The sequence below is a fragment of the Ranitomeya imitator genome, chromosome 3, assembly GCF_032444005.1.
Source record: "Ranitomeya imitator isolate aRanImi1 chromosome 3, aRanImi1.pri, whole genome shotgun sequence".
NCBI lineage: Eukaryota > Metazoa > Chordata > Amphibia > Anura > Dendrobatidae > Ranitomeya > Ranitomeya imitator.
The window spans coordinates 786,357,725-786,377,886 of NC_091284.1; the positions used below are offsets into that span (position 1 = coordinate 786,357,725).

At 43.4% G+C, this 20,162-nt stretch overlaps 1 protein-coding gene across 2 annotated transcripts in view; it reads right to left on the reverse strand.

The window, feature by feature from the left end:
• Window positions 1-20,162, reverse strand: part of MRE11 (MRE11 homolog, double strand break repair nuclease) — a 329,642-nt gene that overhangs the window by 13,253 nt on the left and 296,227 nt on the right. Inside the window, exon 19 of one of the 2 annotated variants that reach the window (XM_069759160.1) lies at window positions 12,305-12,395. The exons of the other annotated variant lie outside the window; for it this stretch is intronic. Coding sequence (XP_069615261.1) covers window positions 12,305-12,395 — 91 coding nt within the window. The remainder of the gene's footprint in view (window positions 1-12,304; window positions 12,396-20,162) is intronic. 2 annotated transcript variants of the gene reach the window in all.

Genomic DNA, 20,162 nt, shown 5'->3' on the forward strand with positions numbered 1-20,162 from the left:
AAAATAAGCAGCGTGTGCATGAGACTTCAGTGATCTCATACACTTCGCTTGTACTGTAAAACCTTGCATATTTTCCGTGCCCACATAAACTTACAGGTAATTGGGGAGAGTCACAGACTGAATAATTTATATTATTAGGAGTCAGAGAACATAGTTAATGGGGGACACTTTAAATTATTAATGGTGGGATACATACTGTATTTATATTCAGAGGGGATACACATGTATGTATACAATATATGTGGCCTTTTTATTTTCTGGGCTGCAAAGTCTTGGCTAGGAGATATCAACATGAAGGTCTGATCAGATGGAGAAGAAACAGGAGAAAGCGGCTCTAATCCTACAAGACATCAGCAGCAAGTTCTTGGATGTAGATATTATTCTGTATCTGCACTGTGTGACGTGGAGTGATGTTATTTGTAAAATCCCTTATTCTACATTCTCACATTTGTGTGAAATGTCCGTGTGTTTCCAGGTTTTTTTTTATCGGATGGCACTCGGGCTCGTCGAGTTTTATAGGTCCACTCACACATCCGTGAAAATTACGGATCTGAGAATGAGATACATGAGGGTCACAGAATGTTCTGTTCTGATCAGACTTTGAGAATGACAATAGGACAGTCTCAATGTGTCTGTAAAAGCTCGCAGTACACTGACACTGCACAGATACAGGAATGTACCCTTATTATGTATAGCACAGTCCTTTAATATATAGTGTACTCAATTATTATGTATAGTGCCGTCCTTCGTTACATAGTTTCCGCTTTTATTATGTATAGCACTGTCCCTTATTACGTACCATCCTCTCTAGTTATATATGATGCCCTCCCTTATTATATAGCTTCTCTGCTGTTATGTACAATGCTGTCTCTTACATAGTGTATTCTTGTTATTTCTGTTATTCACAGCTTCCTCTTTTATTCACAGTGCCGTCTCTTGTTAGATATAAAATGACTGCTGATGAAGGAGTCAGTGACCAGTCCATCAGGTGCTCCATTAAGAAAGAAGCTTTCCCATGCTCCATCAGCCGTCATTGCATTATATATCTAACAAGTGAGGACGGTATGTAATAAAGACAGGGCTCTATATCAGATATGTTAGGGATGGTGCTGTACATAGCAAGAGAGGGCACTGTATAATAAGGGACGGTAATATACATAATAAAAGAGACTATGTAAGACATATATATGTATGTGTGTGTGTGGCTGTATATATATATATATATATATATATATATATATATATATATATATATATATATATATACACAGTACAGACCAAAAGTTTGGACACACCATTCCATTTAAAGATTTTTCTCTATTTTCATGACTATGAAAATTGTACATGTATAATATGAAAATAAGGCGCACAACCAAAGTAAATATAATGAAGGGGAGGTGCAAAAAAGCCAGTAGTAAATGACAATGTAAACAAAAAAGAAGAGGAAAGCACTACAGTATAGCCTGCACACTACACCACACAAATATAAGAAAAAAATATACCGTATATACTCGAGTATAAGCCGACCCGAGTATAAGCCGACCCCCCTAATTTTGCCACAAAAAACTGGGAAAACTTATTGACTCGAGTATAAGCCTAGGGTGGAAAATGGAACAGCTACCGGTTAATGTCAAAAATAAAAATAGATATCAATAAAAGTAAAATTAATTGAGACATCAGTAGGTTAAGTGTTTTTGAATATCCATATTGAATCAGGAGCCCCATATAATGCTCCATACAGTTCATTATTGCCCCATAGATGCTCCATATAAAGCTGTGCCCCATATACAATGCTCTGCTCCGTTCATTATTGCCCGATAGCTGTGCCATATAGTGCTCTGCACCGTTCATTATTGCCCCATAGCTGTGCCATATAGTGCTCTGCACCGTTCATTTTTGTCCCATAGCTGTGCCATATAGTGCTCTGCACCGTTCATTATTGCCCCATAGCTGTGCCATATAGTGCTCTGCGCCGTTCATTATTGCCCCATAGCTGTGCCATATAGTGCTCTGCACCGTTCATTATTGCCCCATAGCTGTGCCATATAGTGCTCTGCACCGTTCATTATTGCCCCATAGCTGTGCCATATAGTGCTCTGCACCGTTCATTATTGTCCCATAGCTGTGCCCCATATAGTGCTCTGCACCGTTCATTATTGCCCCATAGCTGTGCCATATAGTGCTCTGCACCGTTCATTATTGTCCCATAGCTGTGCCATAGTGCTCTGCACCATTGCCATATAGTGCTCTGCGCCGTTCATTATTGCCCCATAGCTGTGCCATATAGTGCTCTGCACCGTTCATTATTGTCCCATAGCTGTGCCATAGTGCTCTGCACCGTTGCCATATAGTGCTCTGCACCGTTCATTATTGCCCCATTGATGTACCATAGAAAGCTGTGCCATTGCTGCTGCTGCTGCAATAAAAAAAAAATGCCATACTCACCTCTCTTGCTTGCAGCTCCTCAGCGTCCGGTCCCGGCGTCTCTCCGCACTGACTGGTCAGGCAGAGGGCGGCGCACACACTATATGCGTCATCGCGCCCTCTGACCTGCACAGTCAGAGCGGAGAGACGCCGGGAAGATGGAGCGACGCCTGGCGTGTGGAACGTGGACAGGTAAATATGCGATACTTACCTGCTCCCGACGTCCCGCTCCTTCCCCCGAACAGCTGGTCTTCGGTGCCGCAGCCTCTTCCTCTATCAGCGGTCACCGTTACCGCTGATTAGAGAAATGAATATGCGGCTCCACCCCTATGGGAGTGGAGTCCATATTCATTTTTCTAATGAGCGGTAACGGTGACCGCTGAAGAGGGGAAGAGCTGCAGCACCCGAAGACCGTGGGACGGCAGGGGGAGCGCCAGGATCGCCGGGACTAGGTTAGTATGCCTCAGCGCCCTCTCCCCCTCACCCGCCGACCCTGCCACCCACCGTGACTCAAGTATAAGCCGAGAGGGGCACTTTCAGCCCAAAAATGTGGGCTGAAAATCTCGGCTTATACTCGAGTATATACGGTATAACAAACTTTATTTGGTACACCATGACAATAATATAAAACTTAAGTAAAATTACATAGGCACCCCACTCATACACCCCCAACATAAATAACATAAGGTCAATAGGATGCTAGCAGAGATGTGTAAATTACATAGAAATACAGTAAATCATTATAATGTACAAGACAGTATATATGTAAAAAAATCCAAATGCACCTAAGACAAAAATGTAATGATTGGGTGAAAATCCCCTAGATACCTCCAAGTATATAAAAAGCAGGTATTGGCTGCAGGACAATACCTGCTTTTTATATAGGGGAGGGGAGCTGGACCGCAGAGTGAAGGCAAAAGGGCCAACAAGTGCTAAGCATCTCTGGGAACTCCTTCAAGATTGTTGGAAGACCATTCCCGGTGACTACCTCTTAAAGCTCATCAAGAGAATGCCAAGAGTGTGCAAAGCAGTCATTAAAGCAAAAGGTGGCTACTTTGAAGAACCTAGAATATAAGACACTCTTTTCAGTTGTTTCACACTTTTTGTTAAGTATATAATTCCACATGTGTTAATTCATAGTTTTGATGCCTTCAGTGTGAATGTACAATTTTCATAGTCATGAAAATAGAGAAAAATCTTTAAATGAGAAGGTGTGTCCAAACTTTTGGTCTGTACTGTATATATATATTGACCTGTAGCTTTGTCATCATAAAAGGAGGGGGGCCCAGACATATTTCTTGCTCAGGGGCCCCAAGCTGTCTTGTATCCACCCCTGGTCCAAACTACGGTATCTAGATTCTACCCTTACTGACATACCTAGAAATTCCGAAAGGAATTCTACTGTCGTAAAATAAAGCAACCTCATGAGAACATGATAAATTTAATACTGCCCCCATGGACAAAACCGATACCCTAATACTGGTCCTAATGAATTTACCTATAGATGCTGGTCCCTAAAGTTATAATACTAGAATTAGCTCTTTATAGCAAGCATGTGAAGATAACTGGACGCCAGAACTTTGCAAACTGTCTGATCTGCCATTTTATTAATTTTCCTTACACTATTACATAAAATCTTTATGTTTCTCGTTACGACTTTCTGGAGAAGTGATAAGTGTTGGTTCATTTTCATTTCTAAACTGTTTAGAACAAATGAGCGCTGACAATGCGGCACAGCCGGGTAACGGTAGGATTATTGCTCTTTGTACTTTTATTGTAAAACTAATTTTAAAATAATGTTTCATTTTTTAACTCTGACGTTTGAGGAAAAACATTCATATTAATGAAAAAAAAAAAAAAAAGAAAACAATTATCCACACAGTAGCTATGGAAAATTAGTTACCATAGCTGTGTGAACCCTTCAAGAGAGCAGTCAATCTGTAACTCAAAAATTTGAGTTTTACACTAACCCTTTCTACGAACTAGTCCAGGAAAACTGGCAATACCCCTTCTGTACTCCAAATTACCATGGATTTTTTTTTACATTAAAGAAGTCGTCCTTGGACGTTGGCCCCGATAAAATAAAAAGCTTATACTCACCTGCCAAGTCAGTGCCGTTCCAGTGGTGTTGGCACTCGCCCAATCAGCACTGGTGTTATTGGGCCCGCGTTCATATGAATTGAACATCAACAGGAAGTCAGGGCTGCAGCCGATCTCTCACTTCCTCTTGGATGTTTGATTTGTCTGAAGGCCGGGACAGTAAGGGTATGTGCCCACGCTGCAGATTTTCCTGCAGATTTTTCCGCAGCGGATTTAGAAAATCCGCAGTGCAAAACCACTGCGGTTTTCACTGCGGATTTTCTTGCGGTTTGTTCTGCGGATTCTTCTGCGGGTTTTCACCAGCACTTTCCTATTGGTGCTGGTTGAAACCCGCTGCGGAATCCGCACAAACAATTGACATGCTGCGGAAAATAATCCGCAGCGTTTCCGCGCGGCTTTTTCCGCAGCATGTGCACAGCGGTTTTTTTTCCCCATAGGTTTACATTGTACTGTAAACTTTGGGAAAACTGCTGCGGATCCGCAGCGGCCAAATCCGCTGCGGATCCGCACCAAAATCCGCAGCGTGTGCACACAGCCTAACACCAGCACTGATTGGGCGCAGAACTCATGGGTCATAACAACCGCACAAAAGTTCCTGAACCGCGAGTGCTGACACCGCTGGAACGGCACAGGCTTGTGAGGCGAGTATAGGCTTTTTTATTTTATGGGGACCAAACATTTAGATCAAGAAGGGGTTGTCCTAGTAGTGGCCTTTTGACCCTTCATAGTTTGGCCATCAGAAAGTTCTTCTTTTTTGCATGACTACATTTAAAGGCATTCATTTTGTTTTCCAATAAAAAGGATATGTAGACCCATAATGCATCCAAAAATAGTAATATAGATTGAAAGTTTCATGATTAGACAGAATAAGCTTTATTGCAAAAAAACACAAAAAGAGAAAGAAAAACAGTACAAACAAGCTCCTAAAAAACTCTTAAAAATAGTTAAGACAAATAATAAATAACTGGCAGGTATAAATATGTTATGAACTGTTACATCTAATATATCCAACAGACAAATACATGACCATGTTAGATTTATTACAAAGCAATGGAGTAAAAAAGAGCAAAGAAGGTTATGCTGCTAGGTCTGAGTTACCTGCACTAGGGCAGCAGTAACCACAAACCACTGTGAAGCAACAAGAGAATATTAAATAGACATAGCTCAAAGATAAAAACCATTATAGTAAGTGGAACCACAATGCCCAGCACCCCAATGCATGGGCAAAGTGGGCAACTGTAAAGAACAAAATAAGAATTTTTTGTAGATTGTAAGCTTGGGAGCAGGGACCTCACCCCTAATGTCACTGTTTAAATTGTCTTAACTTGTACTGAATTTATTATCTGTACATGTCCCCGCTTAATTGTAAAGTGCTGCAGAATATGTTGGCGCTATATAAATAAAAAAATATCATTATTATTATTATTATAAGAATGCTGGGCCGATCCTATGTTTCGCCTCTAAAATTACACATAGTCCAGCATCCAGGGAATTCTTCATAAAACATTTAACTTTATTCAAGGCATAAGAAAAACCACAGGTGGGGAGGCAGGTCACTCAGGCAGCAGGTCACTCAGGCGGCAGATCACTCAGCCGGCTGGTCACTCAGGCGGCAGGTCACTCAGGCGGCAGGTCACTCAGGCGGCAGATCGCTCAGGCTGCAGATCACTGACTGCAGGTCACTCAGGCGGCACGTCACTTAGGCGGCAGGTCACTCAGGCGGCAGGTCACTCAGGCGACACGTCACTTAGGCGGCAGGTCACTCAGGCGGCAGGTCACTCAGGCGGCAGATCACTCAGGCGGCAGATCACTGACTGCAGGTCACTCAGGCGGCAGGTCACTCAGGCGGCAGGTCACTCAGGCGGCAGGTCACTCAGGCTGCAGGTCACTCAGGCTGCAGGTCACTCAGGCTGCAGGTCACTCAGGCGGCAGATCACTCAGGCGGCAGGTCACTCAGGCGGCAGGTCACTTAAGCGGCAGATCACTCAGGCGGCAGATCACTCAGGCGGCAGGTCACTTAAGCGGCAGGTCAATCAGCTGGCAGGTCAATCAGCTGGCAGGTCAATCAGCTGGCAGGTCACTCAGCCGGCAGGACACTCAGGCAAGAGTGAAAGTTCAGTCAATGACCAGGGGCGGGTGGAGAAAGAGGGAGAGAGGCGAGCGAGGTGTATGTGCAGTGCCCACCTCGTTGTGCTTCCAGCTCATTAGCATTTAAATTGTTCAAGGAGTATTTAAAAAACAGGAAATCTATTGTCCTCTACAAAGGTACGAATTGAATTACAGTGATTAGATGCACTTAGTTTGGGGTTGAAAAACCTGCTGACTGATTCCATTTAGTTAGTGCTGAATCCTACACACATCCCTTTGTCCAAAAGAGGAGTGTCTGATAGAGTAGCTAGGTTTAACTTGCCGTGTCTAATGGGCACATATGAATTGGTCCATTTGTGCGCTAAGTACCCTCACTTTATAAGTACAGTTTAGCAGTAATGCAGTTTACATTTCATGGAATTACTGTTTGCATACATCCTAGCCCACAGTGGCTGCTGCACTCTATGGTTTGTACATAATACAGTGTTAGGCCATGTTCACACTATGCGGTTTTTACTGCGGAACCTCGGCGATTTTGCTGCTGCGAGTCCGCAGCTGTTTTCCATGCAGGGTACAGTACAATGTTACCCTATGGAAAACAGAAACCGCAGTGCACATGATGTGGAAAAACCCGAAAAAAAACGCGCAGAATTGCTGCGGAAAAAAAGAAGGACCATGTCACTTCTTTGTGCAGAATCGCAGCGATTCTGCACCCATAGAAATGCATTGATCCGCTTACTTCCCGCATGGGGCTGTGCCCACCATGCGGGAAGTAATGCGGATAATGTGCGGGTTATACCCGGGGTGGAGGAGAGGAGACTCTCCTCCAGGCCCCGGGAACCATAATTGTATTAAAAAAAAAAGAATTAAAATAAAAAATCATGTATACTCACCCTCGGAAGTCTCAGCGCTGCACGCGGCCGTCCGGTCTCAGGTGTGCTATGCGACCAGGACCTGCGGTGACGTCGCGGTCACATGACCGTGACGTCACCGAAGGTCCTGGTCGCACAGCATCTTTGGAAACGGACCGCCGCCTGCAGCGCCGAGGAGATCGGGACGTCAGAGGGTGAGTATATCATGATTTTATTATTTTTAACATTACTATTGATGCTGCATATTGCTGCATATGCAGCATCAATAGTAGGGGTAAAATCCCGCAGCGGAACCCGCAGGACAAACCGCGATAAATCTGCAGGGATAACCGCAGCGGGTTTGCCCTGCAGATTTATCAAATCCGCTGCGGGAGAACCCGCAGAATAAAAAGCAACGTGTGAATGTGGCCTTAGAATCTGTTTTATTTTTGACCATCCGCCATCTTGTTGTGGTTTTCTGGCTGCTGGTCTTTTTCCCCTGGTGCTGGGTTGCCTTAGGTCAGGTGATTGTATCACCCTTTATTACCCAGCATCTGCCTCCCATTCCTTGCTGGACAACAGTGTTAATCCGCTAGAGTTCTGGCTAGTTGCATTGATAGCTTTCTGTGTTTGACATTGTGCAGTTCTGGGACCCCCGTTTTTCTGCTATCCTTAGTTACTGTTTTCAGTTGGTATCTGCAGCCTTCTCCTTGTTTTCTATTAGGAGGTGACCTGTTATTATACCCAGTTCTTAGATCTTTCAGGGACCTCCTTCCCCTATCTATAGGTCTTCACTGAGATTAACCTAGGATCGTCGGTGGGTCTATTCGCAAGGAATGGGTCGCCCACTCCATCGTAGGGTATCAGCCTAGTCTCAGTGCAGGGTCAGTTTTCCCCCTTCTATCCTAGTTCTGTCTTGCAGCTCCGTAACAGTAACAGCAGCATGTACCTGTTCACACTTGCTTCATTCTAATGCTGGTCAGATGTGATCTCTTTTGATGCCACCATATTTGGCTGAGCATTTCTACCATCAGTATAAGGCTGCCGTCACACTAGCAGCATTTGGTCAGTATGATACATCAGTATTTGTAAGCCAAAACCAGGAGTGAAACAATCAGAGGAAAAGTAAAATAGAAACATATGCACCACTTCTGTATTCATCACCCACTCCTGGTTTTGGCTTACAAATACTGAGGTAAAATACTGACCAAATACTGATAGTGTGACGGCAGCCTAAGGCTGCTTTTTGTTAGACCTCGATCCTTTAAGTCCATTTGTAGGCTTTGGCCCAAGGGACTCTCCCAGTTAGGGTCACCGTGACGTGGTGGGATGGCTTTTGTATTTTTAATCAAAAAAGCATGTTAACTAAGTACCATATATTATTTTCATGCTCTATACTATTTAATTATTTACAGCAGGGTATTTAATCATTATGTTTCTGTCACTGTTTCTTTTTTGGCCCAGAGGATTCAGCAGGTCCCATAAGAGAAAGGTGCGCCTTGACTTGGCTGGTGAGCGCACACAAATTGGCCAATTTTATCAGCGTATTCTACATAGCAGTAAAGTAGTTCAATATTCATATATTCAATGTATCTTGGCGCTCACTGTGCCTTGCTGCGTCCTTGGGAATCTATCTTACGATCTAACTACCTCATCTCTCTCGATCCTACCGCCTATCTAATGTTTTCCGTGTATTACCTTATATCTGTCTCCCATCTATCTATTCCATAGCTATGCATCTTGATGGTATATATCTAATACATATGGATGAATATTTCAATAGGACATTGCTTTTAAGGTCGCTATAGACTTCTAGAAAATTAATCGTGTTCTTCAAAGCTGCAAGTCATAACTCAGACGGCAAACAGCCTAATTAAGTCGGGAGGTTGGGTGGAAGGTGAGAAGTTCTCCGCCGTCGCGTCATTTCACAGCTACAGACTCTTATCTATGTCATTTGGACTAATATCTTGTGCAGTGATCGAGAAGACGGTTCATTAAAGTCACAATCTCACCGAGTGACGGAGTAGAAGAAAGATTAAACTCAGAGAAAAACTAATAATCCTCGGAGCTTGATGTAGAAGCAGCATTCGGAGCATAAAAGAAAGTGCAGCACACGAGGACAGATATACGGCAGAGCCCAATGCTCCCGGCCTCGCCCAATCGGTCATGATAGTGATAAATGTCACGGGGGGTTTTATTAGGCTGCTAGCTGTCATTGTAATCAGATGCTAACACATCAACATCTTAGATGCTGAGCTTGCTAGTGACTGTAGCATCTAAAGCAGAGGTACCCAACCTGCGGCCCAACACAAATGATTATCAGAATTTTTTTGTTATTACGTGTCTCAATTTCATGCACAATAAATCTATGTCTGCTCTTTGTAAGCATGTGGCGGAGTGCAGCGATCAATAATATTTAGGCGTTTGCGATTTAGAAGTCAGGTGAGTCTTATGAATATTAAAGGAAAGTTTACACCTCGATGGCGACTCACAAATTTCCCGCCTCTCTTTACAATCGGCCCTCTGTTGTGCCAAGAGGGCTATACAACGGCGATGCTAGGCCAGTGCCCCGAATGACCAGTCCATCAACCCATATATTAATAATGCCACAATTTTAAATAAAGATTTTTTCATTTAAAGCTGTGGTGCTCAGTAGCACTTTCCAACCAGCACATAACAGATCTTTCCCACTTCCACACCCAGAACATGAATAAAGTAGATGCGCTGCCTTAAGCAGACAGTTTCAAAGACCTGTAGGTGGAAATATGGGAACAGCCAGTCCCACCCAGCTCTAGTGGTCGTTCACAAAACCCGGACCCATTAAAAACCCTCTCAACACTAACTGTCTTGGATCCTGCTCTTCCAGATTTACATCAGCGAGGCTAACTACCTCAGTGACACATATCCTTTACCTGTCCAGCCATAAGCCTATAAGGCACACACAGTCTGCTTTACTTATAGTGCTTAGCATGGTGTGGAAGCCTACATAACTCCTCTTCCTGGGCTACTACTACTCCCTCCAGTTATCTGGTCTAAATTGAATCCTGGTGGGTCACCTGCTCTGGGATCAATGAGAAGAGTCAACAGCAGTGAGTGGAGACCCATTGATCCCGACTGTAGTCCATGCACAGGGGCCAGAAACCGGAGGAAGGAACAGTGGCTGTGAGTGGAGCATGAATCATGAAGAAAGAAGACAAACTGAAAACAAATGAAAGAAGTCAAGAAGGTAAAAGTGGAGGGGAAATAACCTGAAAAGGCAGAAGAGAGGCTCCATAGGCTGTCAGATACCTGGAGGTTGGCAGGACAGAGGCAAAGCCACCATTTCAGGTGAGGCCACAAACAGCAAACATGCCCCATCCCCATTGGCAGTGACCTCCCACTTGTTGGGCACAGGTCAGGCCCGAGTTGGGAGTGATGGGGTGGGGGTGAGTGGTGTTTAGTTGCCAAAGACCCTCATCCCCAAAGGGGGACCTGGTGAGACCCTACACAGCATCACGTGTGGTGGGGTGGTTACTTGCTGCATTGATAATGCTAGTTCTGCATATACAGTATGGTTTCCAAGAGAAATAGGACCTTTGGTGCCATCATAGTCACTTGAGCAGATTATGTGGCTCATGACAACTCTTCTTCCTCCAATGTGGCCCAGAAGCCCAAAGATTAACACCCCTGATCTAAAAGATTAAACTGCCAGGACTGAAGTGTATGGTTGCTGCAGTTGTGTCCCACCTCAATCTTGTTCGTATGTTTTCTAGTTAAGATTTGTGTATGTGCTGAACTCGTGTTATTAGATGGTGGTGCGGGAATCCCTATTTGATTTAAGTCATCAAATTTATTCTAATTAATTTTACAAAAAAATACTAAGCTTTGACAAAAGAATGCTTAAAGGTGCCATCATTTTCACATCGTCCAAACTATGGGATTAGAGCTGCCAAAAACTAAATTAGGCATCATTATTGTAAAAGGAAAATCTGCTAAAGGACCATCTGGGATTATTCCCGGGCCTCTATTCAATCATTTATTTTGATTGAGTTTAAAACAGAAATATGAAAAAAAAAATGTTATCACTGAAAGGGGTTTTCCGGGATTAAAAAACACCCAACACAGCTGCCTTTTCCATAAACAGCGCTACCTCTGTCTACAGGTTGTGTGTGGTATTGCAACATTACACCCATCACTTTAATGGGACAGAGCTGCAATACCAGACACAACCTGAAGACAGAGGTGGTGCACGTTATTCTAATTCTGAACAACTGTTCCCGACACGATATTACCTGCAGATATAGGGTTAATCTCCAGGTTCATATCATTCTAAAGCCGTACTGGGAATGGACTTTATTAGTCCAGGCAGCCTCCGGATTTCAGTCATAGAAGGGCAGCTCCAGTTACCGCTTAGCGTACAGTGAACTGCGGCTGTGACCACGCCCTGACACTTTGATTGACAGCCGGCTCTCTAGCATATCAGTGCAGAGACTGCTGTCAGTCAGACAAAATCCTGGCTATCGAGAAGACAGGTCCTATATTCCCTGCTTCCATTGGACAGATAGATTGCATTGATGGATTTACCATGGTAGATCTGTCCACTCATTTAGCACAGAGTTGTCTTCTTCGGGCCGGCAACCACATGGCAGTGACAGATACTGTGCTAGTGTTTGTGAGGAGGACACTGCTCTCTGTCATCGCTCTCGTCTCACAATGACAGTAATTCTTTGTAATTGTGGTATAAGTGTCCTCCCGGTACATAAACCTTATCATTTCACACTCTTACTGTGTCATCCCAACAGTGGAGTCATTATTATGGCACAACATATCACATTCGAAATTGTGATAATGGAAGATCTCACCTCATCATCGTCGTCGTCAACAAAGAAAGCTCCTCGAGACGCCAGGCTCTGAGAACTAGGCTTGCTGAAGCTGGATGATGTACTGGACGACCTGCGCAGAGAATAATGGGGTGAGGTGTGAGACAAAGCCTCAGAGCCAATATGGCATTTGTAACGCTACGTGAATCTGTAAATTATTTAAAAGCGGGGGGGCGAGGAAACCAAACAAATTTAATTAGAGAATTAAGAATCAGTTCGCACTGTATTGATGAATAAGGTAATGACGCACACACTGTCTGTGCCGACTGTAGGCACACGCTCAGGTTTTCTATAATGCTATTCTCAGCACACTCTACTAATGAAGAATAAATCACTATATATTGGGGGCCTGTTCGAAGAGATTAAAGCAAGAGCCATATTCCAGGCAGCACACAGGAAAGCTCAAACGGTGGTCATGAATCCTATCTGGTGTCCGGTCTTGGGCCCGTAAAAGTACAGAGAGGAGCACCGTGAGCATGACACAATTTTCCCACCACTCTTTGGGTATAAGGGTCATGATCCACCCCACTATCTACCTATCACCATTCACTTCCCTCTCCCATCAAATGTATATATAAAGTACAGCACAGCACATGAGGTGTGCCTGTTCCTGGGCCGGCAGGTCCTGCATCTTGCAACCCACAGGTCCTGCATGCTGCAACACACAGGTCCTGCATCCCAAAAATCCTGCATTCTGCAGGTCCTGCATTTTGCAGGTCTTGCATCAAGCAAACCAAAGGTCCTGCATCCTGCAACCCACAGGTCCTACATCCTGCAACTCACAGGTCCTGCATCCTGGAACCCACATGTCTTGCATCCTGCAACCCAAAAATCCTGCATCCAGCAAACCAAAGGTCCTGCATCCTGCAACCCTCAGGTCCTGCATCCTGCAACCCTCAGGTCCTGCATCCTGCAACTCACAGGTCCTGCATCCTGGAACCCACATGTCTTGCATCCTGCAACTCAAAAATCCTGCATCCTGCAGGTCCTGAATCCAGCAAACCAAAGGTCTTGCATCCTGCAACCCTCAGGTTCTGCATCTTGCAACCCACAGGTCCTGCATCCTGGAACCCACATGTATTGCATCCTCTAACCCAAAAATCCTGCATCATGCAGGTCCTGAATCCAGCAAACAAAAGGTCCTGCATCCTGCAACCCTTAGGTCCTGCATCTTGCAACCCACAGTTCCTGCATCTTGCAACCCACAGGTCCTGCATCCTCTAACCCAAAAAATCCTGCATCCTGCATGTCCTGAATCCAGCAAACAAAAGGTCCTGCATGCTGCAACTGACAGGTACGGCATCCTGCAATCTACAGGTCCTGCATCCTACAACCCACAGGTCTTGCTTCATAAGGCACCAGACAAAATGATTTCCAATCAGGAATTCATGGAATCCTAGCAAAATAAGCAGGGATTTCCCAACAGACACTAATGTGCTTTGAGGTAAGAATGTGAATCATGGTGAATCTCAGGTAGGGGGATCATTTTTTTTTAAGTGACTCCTACCTGGTTTGGGAATGACTGCATTTGAGGATTAAAAGGGAATCTGTCAGAAGGATCAAACCCTCCTAAGCCGTCTATATGGGCATGTAGATCATAAGAAGCTGAATAAAATTATACTTTGATACCTGTAATCTGATATCTTATTCCAGAGAAATCCACATTTTTATTACTATGTAAATGAGCTTTTAAAATCTATGGGCCGGACATAGATCTCCCTGGGAATCTGCCTTCTAAGCCTATTTTAAATAAAATGAGTTGTTACCAATGTGAGACATGTAGATCAGGAGAGTAGACTGTCAGTCATTACATGTCTTACACTGGTAGTGCCGCTTTCAATTAAAATAATCTCTGGAGGCAGATTCTCCGGGAGATCTATGTCCGGCCCATAGATCTTAACAGCTCATTTACATATTAAGAAGAATGCATATTTTTCTGAAATAAGACATCGGATCGCAGATATCAAGGTATCATTTTATTCACCTATTTATGACCTGCGACTTAGTAGGGATCATTCTACTGACAGATTCCCTTTAATATACTGTCTTCCTCCGGAAGAGTATATAAAGGTGCCCATGTATGCCGAATGCTCGCTCATCCGACAGCAATCGCTTCCGACTCCCTCATACTCAAACAACGGCCTATCACCCAATATGGCTGCAGTAATAACCTGCATCCCCAAAAGGCAAATCAGCCTTATTATGTGATGATAGGAACATTCCTAGATACTCATCAATGAGAGCTGTGATAGAGGGCATATAGGTTGTTGTCATGCAACTTGCCCAGAAACACACAAAAGGTTCTATCTGCTTTAAAGTGAATCTGTCACCAGGTTTTTGCTACCAAATCTGAGGGCCGCATGTAGAAGAGGCAAAGCGCCTGATTCCAGCAATGGATCACTTGATGTATGATTGCTGTAGTTTTCATAAAATCACAGTTTTATCTGCCGGAGATCTACCAGACCTCCAAATGCCGAGCTCTGTATAACCCCGACCACGCCACCGACTGGCAGCTTTCTGAGTACATTGTGCATAGGCAGAAAGCTGCCAATCAGTGGTGGGGGCGGGGTTATACAGCGCTCATGAATATGGAGGACTACATGGCAACAGGTTTCTAATCCTCTACTGATAATGTCCTACTGATAAAACAGGGATTTTATCAAAACTACAGACGGCAGCCCAGTAAGTGACACATCACTGGAATCAAGAGTCTCTTTCAATACATCATGCTGCTCTCAGATTAGGTGGCAAAAACATGGTGACAGATTCAATTTAAAAAATGGGAGCAGCGGGGATTCTGTAGGTTAAGTATGACAGGACAAAACCTTTAAAATGTTAACTGTTATGATAGGCAATTCAGTAACACAATGTACATAGCGATCAGAGCACATACAGTGATCTGACAATAACCCAAAATAATAGAACGAGCTCTAAGACGTGGAAACTCTGTAGACCGCAATTCCTGATCCTCTCCAAACACAACTAGAGGCAGCTGTGGATTGCGCCTAACGCTCCCTATGCAACTCGGCACAGCCTGAGAAACTAACTAGCCTGAAGATAGAAAAATAAGCCTACCTTGCCTCAGAGAAATACCCCAAAGGAAAAGGCAGCCCCCCACATATAATGACTGTGAGTAAGATGAAAAGACAAACGTAGGGATGAAATAGATTCAGCAAAGTGAGGCCCGATATTCTAGACAGAACGAGGATAGGAAAGATAACTTTGCGGTCTACACAAAACCCTAAAGAAAACCACGCAAAGGGGGCAAAAAGACCCTCCGTACCGAACTAACGGCACGGAGGTGCACCCTTTGCGTCCCAGAGCTTCCAGCAAAACAAATAGACAAGCTGGACAGAAAAAATAGCAACAAATAGCAAAGAAGCACTTAGCTATGCAGAGCAGCAGGCCACAGGAATGATCCAGAGAAACACAAGTCCAACACTGGAACATTGACAGGAAGCATGGATCAAAGCATCAGGTGGAGTTAAGTAGAGAAGCAGCTAACGACCTCACCAGATCACCTGAGGGAGGAAACTCAGAAGCTGCAGTACCACTTTCCTCCACAAACGGAAGCTCCCAGAGAGAATCAGCCGAAGTACCACTTGTGACCACAGGAGTGAACTCAGCCACAGAATTCACAACAGTTAACATAGTGAGAAGAGTAAAAAAAAAAACAATTGACGGATTTGCTTTGTTCCAATTTCTCCTCCTGAAGAATTGACTTACATAAATCAGTAAACCACGGATTCTAAAACTCTATCACTAGAAAATACAACACCTATATTAAAATAATAATAATAAATCATTTATATTAATAAAATGACATTGCTTAGAGATTATGCAAGAATGGAGAAATAGCCCTATGCTGAAGGCCCAAAATAGGGCGGTCCGGAGCTAGACCCACTAAGAAGAATAGTCAAAATATCTTGGAATATTAACATGTTCTACAATTACATATGTTAAAGAAGCATAAGTCACTTATGATAAGCGAGTATACAGACATAATACAGAAGGGTCTCGCAGCTGCTACTTTCCCTCTCTGTTTTATCACAGGAGTGAGTGGCTCTGCCAAAAACACCAGTCCTGTGAGCTCATCATAAACCAAGCCAGTGACAGACGCTTCTGTGACCATTGAACTCATGACGGACTTGATTTATCACGAGCTCAGAGAGATGGGAATGTAGCAGAAACAATTGATCCTGTGATAAAACAGGCAGGGAAATGTGTGTTACCTGAAAAAGCAGATGCTGAATACCTGCAAGTGTATACACACTTCTTATAAGTGACTTATGCTGTTACATACTTAGGCAGTTAACTGGTTCATGCAGCTTTACATGAACACCCGAGCCTTACACTATGGCCGGTCCGAACAATGAAAGCAATTGTTACCATCCACCTCTCGTGTCTCCCTTTTTCCTATAGATTGTAAGCTTGCGAGCAGGGCCCTCATTCCTCTTGGTATCTATTTTGAACTGTGATTTTTGTTATGCTGTAATGTCTATTGTCTGTACAAGTCCCCTCTATAATTTGTAAAGCGCTGCAGAATATGTTGGCGCTATATAAATAAAATTATTATTATGCTTCCTCACCCACCCAGGAGCCATGGTACAGTGCGTTGCGAAAGTATTCGGCCCTCTGGAACTTTTCAACCTTTTCCCACATATCAGGCTTCAAACATAAAGATACCAAAGGTAAATTTTTGGTGAAGAATCAACAACAAGTGGAACACAATTATGAAGTTGAACGAAAATTATTGCTTATTTTACATTTTTGTGGAAATTCAAAAACTGAAAAGTGGGACGTGTAATATTATTCGGCCCCTTTAACTTAATACTTTGTTGCACCTTTTGTTGCGATTACAAGTCACTTGGGGTACGTCTCTATCAGTTTTGCACATCGAGAGACTGAAATTCTTGCCCATTCTTCCTTGGCAAACAGCTCGAGCTCAGTGAGGTTTGATGGAGATCGTTTGTGAACAGCAGTTTTCAGCTCTTTCCACAGATTCTCGATTGGATTGAGGTCTGGACTCTGACTTGGCCATTCTAACACCTGGTACGTTTATTTGTGAACCATTCCATTGTAGATTTTGCTTTATGTTTGGGATCATTGTCTTGTTGGAAGACAAATCTCCGTCCCAGTCTCAGATCTTTAGCAGACTCCAACAGGTTTTCTTCAAGAATGGTCCTGTATTTGGCTCCATCCATCTTCCCATCAATTTTAACCATCTTCCCTGTCCCTGCTGAAGAAAAGCAAGCCCAAACCATGATGCTGCCACCACCATGTTTGACAGTGGGGATGGTGTGTTCAGGGTGATGAGCTGCGTTGCCTTTACGCCAAGCATATTGTTTGACACTGTTGCCAAAAAGTTTGGTTTTGGTTTCATCTGACCAGCGCACCTTCTTCCACATGTTCGGTGTGTCTCCCAGGTGGCTTGTTGCAAACTTTAAACAACACTTTTTATGGATATCTTTGAGAAATGGCTTTCTTCTTGCCACTCTTCCATAAAGGCCAGATTTGTGCAGTGTACAACTGATTGTTGTCCTATGGACGGACTGTCGCACCTCAGCTGTAGATCTCTGCAGCTCATCCAGAGTGATCATGGGCCTCTTGGCTGCATCTCTCATCAGTCTTCTCCTTGTTTGAGATGAAAGTTTAGAGGGACGGCCGGGTCTTGGTAGATTTGCAGCGGTATGATACTCCTTCCATTTCAATATGATCGCTTGCACAGTGCTCCTTGGGATGTTTAAAGTTTTGGAAATCATGTTGTATCCAAATCCGGCTTTAAACTTCTCCACAACAGTATCACGGACCTGTCTGTTGTGTTCCTTGGTCTTCATGGTGCTTCAAACAGAACCCTGAGACTATCACAGAGCAGGGGCATTTATACGGGGACTTGATTACACACAGGTGGATTACATTTATCATCATTAGGCATTTAGGACAACATTGGATCATTCAGAGATCCACAATGAACTTCTGGAGTGAGTTTGCTGCACTGAAACTAAAGGAGCAGAATAATATTGCACGCCCCACTTTTCAGTTTTTGAATTTCCACAAAAATTTAAAATAAGCAATAAATTTCGTTCAACTTCACAATTGTGTTCCACTTGTTGTTGATTCTTTACCAAAAATGTACATTTGGTATCTTTATGTTTGAAGCATGATATGTGGGAAAAGGTTGAAAAGTTCCAGGAGGCGGAATACTTTTGCAAGGCACGATATGTGCCGACCGTGAACATTACACAGTACACAGCACATTTATAAGATTTTCTCAGCACAGGAACATTTTTCCTTAACGCATCCAATTGTGGAACGTATTATTATTCCCAGGTCTATTGATTAAAATGCACTTTGAATTTAATTGACCCCTTAAAGGGGTTGTCACACGAACAAACCATTACTGTCCTTTACGTCTACATAAACAGAAATTGTACTTTTAATATTTATTTATATACACCCTGACTATAGAAGAATTGATTTTCTGATAAACAGTAATGATGCTACATATAGTGATTTGGCTTTGCATCAATAAGTTTACGCCAACTCTTAAATTCACAGCGCTATTTATCAGCAGCTTATAGGCTCATATTTTCCATAGATAATGATCTCTACTTCTTGGTATTCTGCTTTCATATCTTTGGAAAGTGCAAGTTAAAATCTTTCTAAGATCTATGCAATATCAAGAAGATAGGAAAGAATGTTTATTTGCAGACTCTCCGGGAATCTACATATGTGACATTTATAAGCACTCTTGGGTTCTAGCCGAGCAAACACCAATCAAAGCAATAAAAATAAATGGCATTTTGCTGAGCTTCATATTTGGATCAAACATTTTAAATATTGAAAACCTCCTTTATCACAATGTTAATTAACCCAGCCATTTTTTAGTTTTCTATATATTTTTTTTACCTAAGTGCCCTAATTTTAGATTTTTTCTTTGACATAGCCATATGAGCTTGAATTGTAGTTTAGAAAGACACACTTTTATTGAAAAGGGTGTGGGGGGAAGGAGATCCATGTGGGGCTGAAATAGGGTAGAAAATAATGCAATTCCACAACCACCTGGGATTCCTTTAGGGCTCTTTCACACATCAGTGTGTCCTGTACATGTGGTGACAGTTTTCACACTTACTGGGGACACTAGGCTGCTTTCACACATCTCGTTTTTGGTTTCCGGCACAATCCGGCAAATTTGCTAAAAAACGGACCCGGTGTAAATAGTGAAAAAGCGGATGCAAACTGATGCACCGGATCCGTTTTTTAGCTGGATCCGGCTCTATGTACTGCGCATGGTTTTTGAGCTCCTGGAGAGAGAGAGATAGAGAGAGAGGCCAGAATGAGAGAGAGAGAGAGAGAGGGGCCAGAATGAGAGAGATAGAGAGAGGGGCCAGAATGAGAGAGATAGAGAGAGGGGCCAGAATGAGAGAGATAGAGAGAGGGGCCAGAATGAGAGAGATAGAGAGAGGGGCCAGAATGAGAGAGATAGAGAGAGGGGCCAGAATGAGAGAGATAGAGAGAGGGGCCAGAATGAGAGAGATAGAGAGAGGGGCCAGAATGAGAGAGAGAGAGAGAAAGGAATTTGATATTCCCTGGACCTCTATATGCCCCCCTCCCCCACCCCCGTATTTTTACCATATGCTTTGGCAATGCTAACATGTACTTAGTCCTGCCAATAAAGCTCATTTGAATTTGAATTTGAGAGGCCAGAATGAGAGAGAGAGAGAGAGGCCAGAATGAGAGAGAGAGAGAGGCCAGAATGAGAGAGAGAGAGAGAGAGAGAGGGGCCAGAATGAGAGAGAGAGAGAGAGAGAGAGAGAGGGGCCAGAATGAGAGAGAGAGA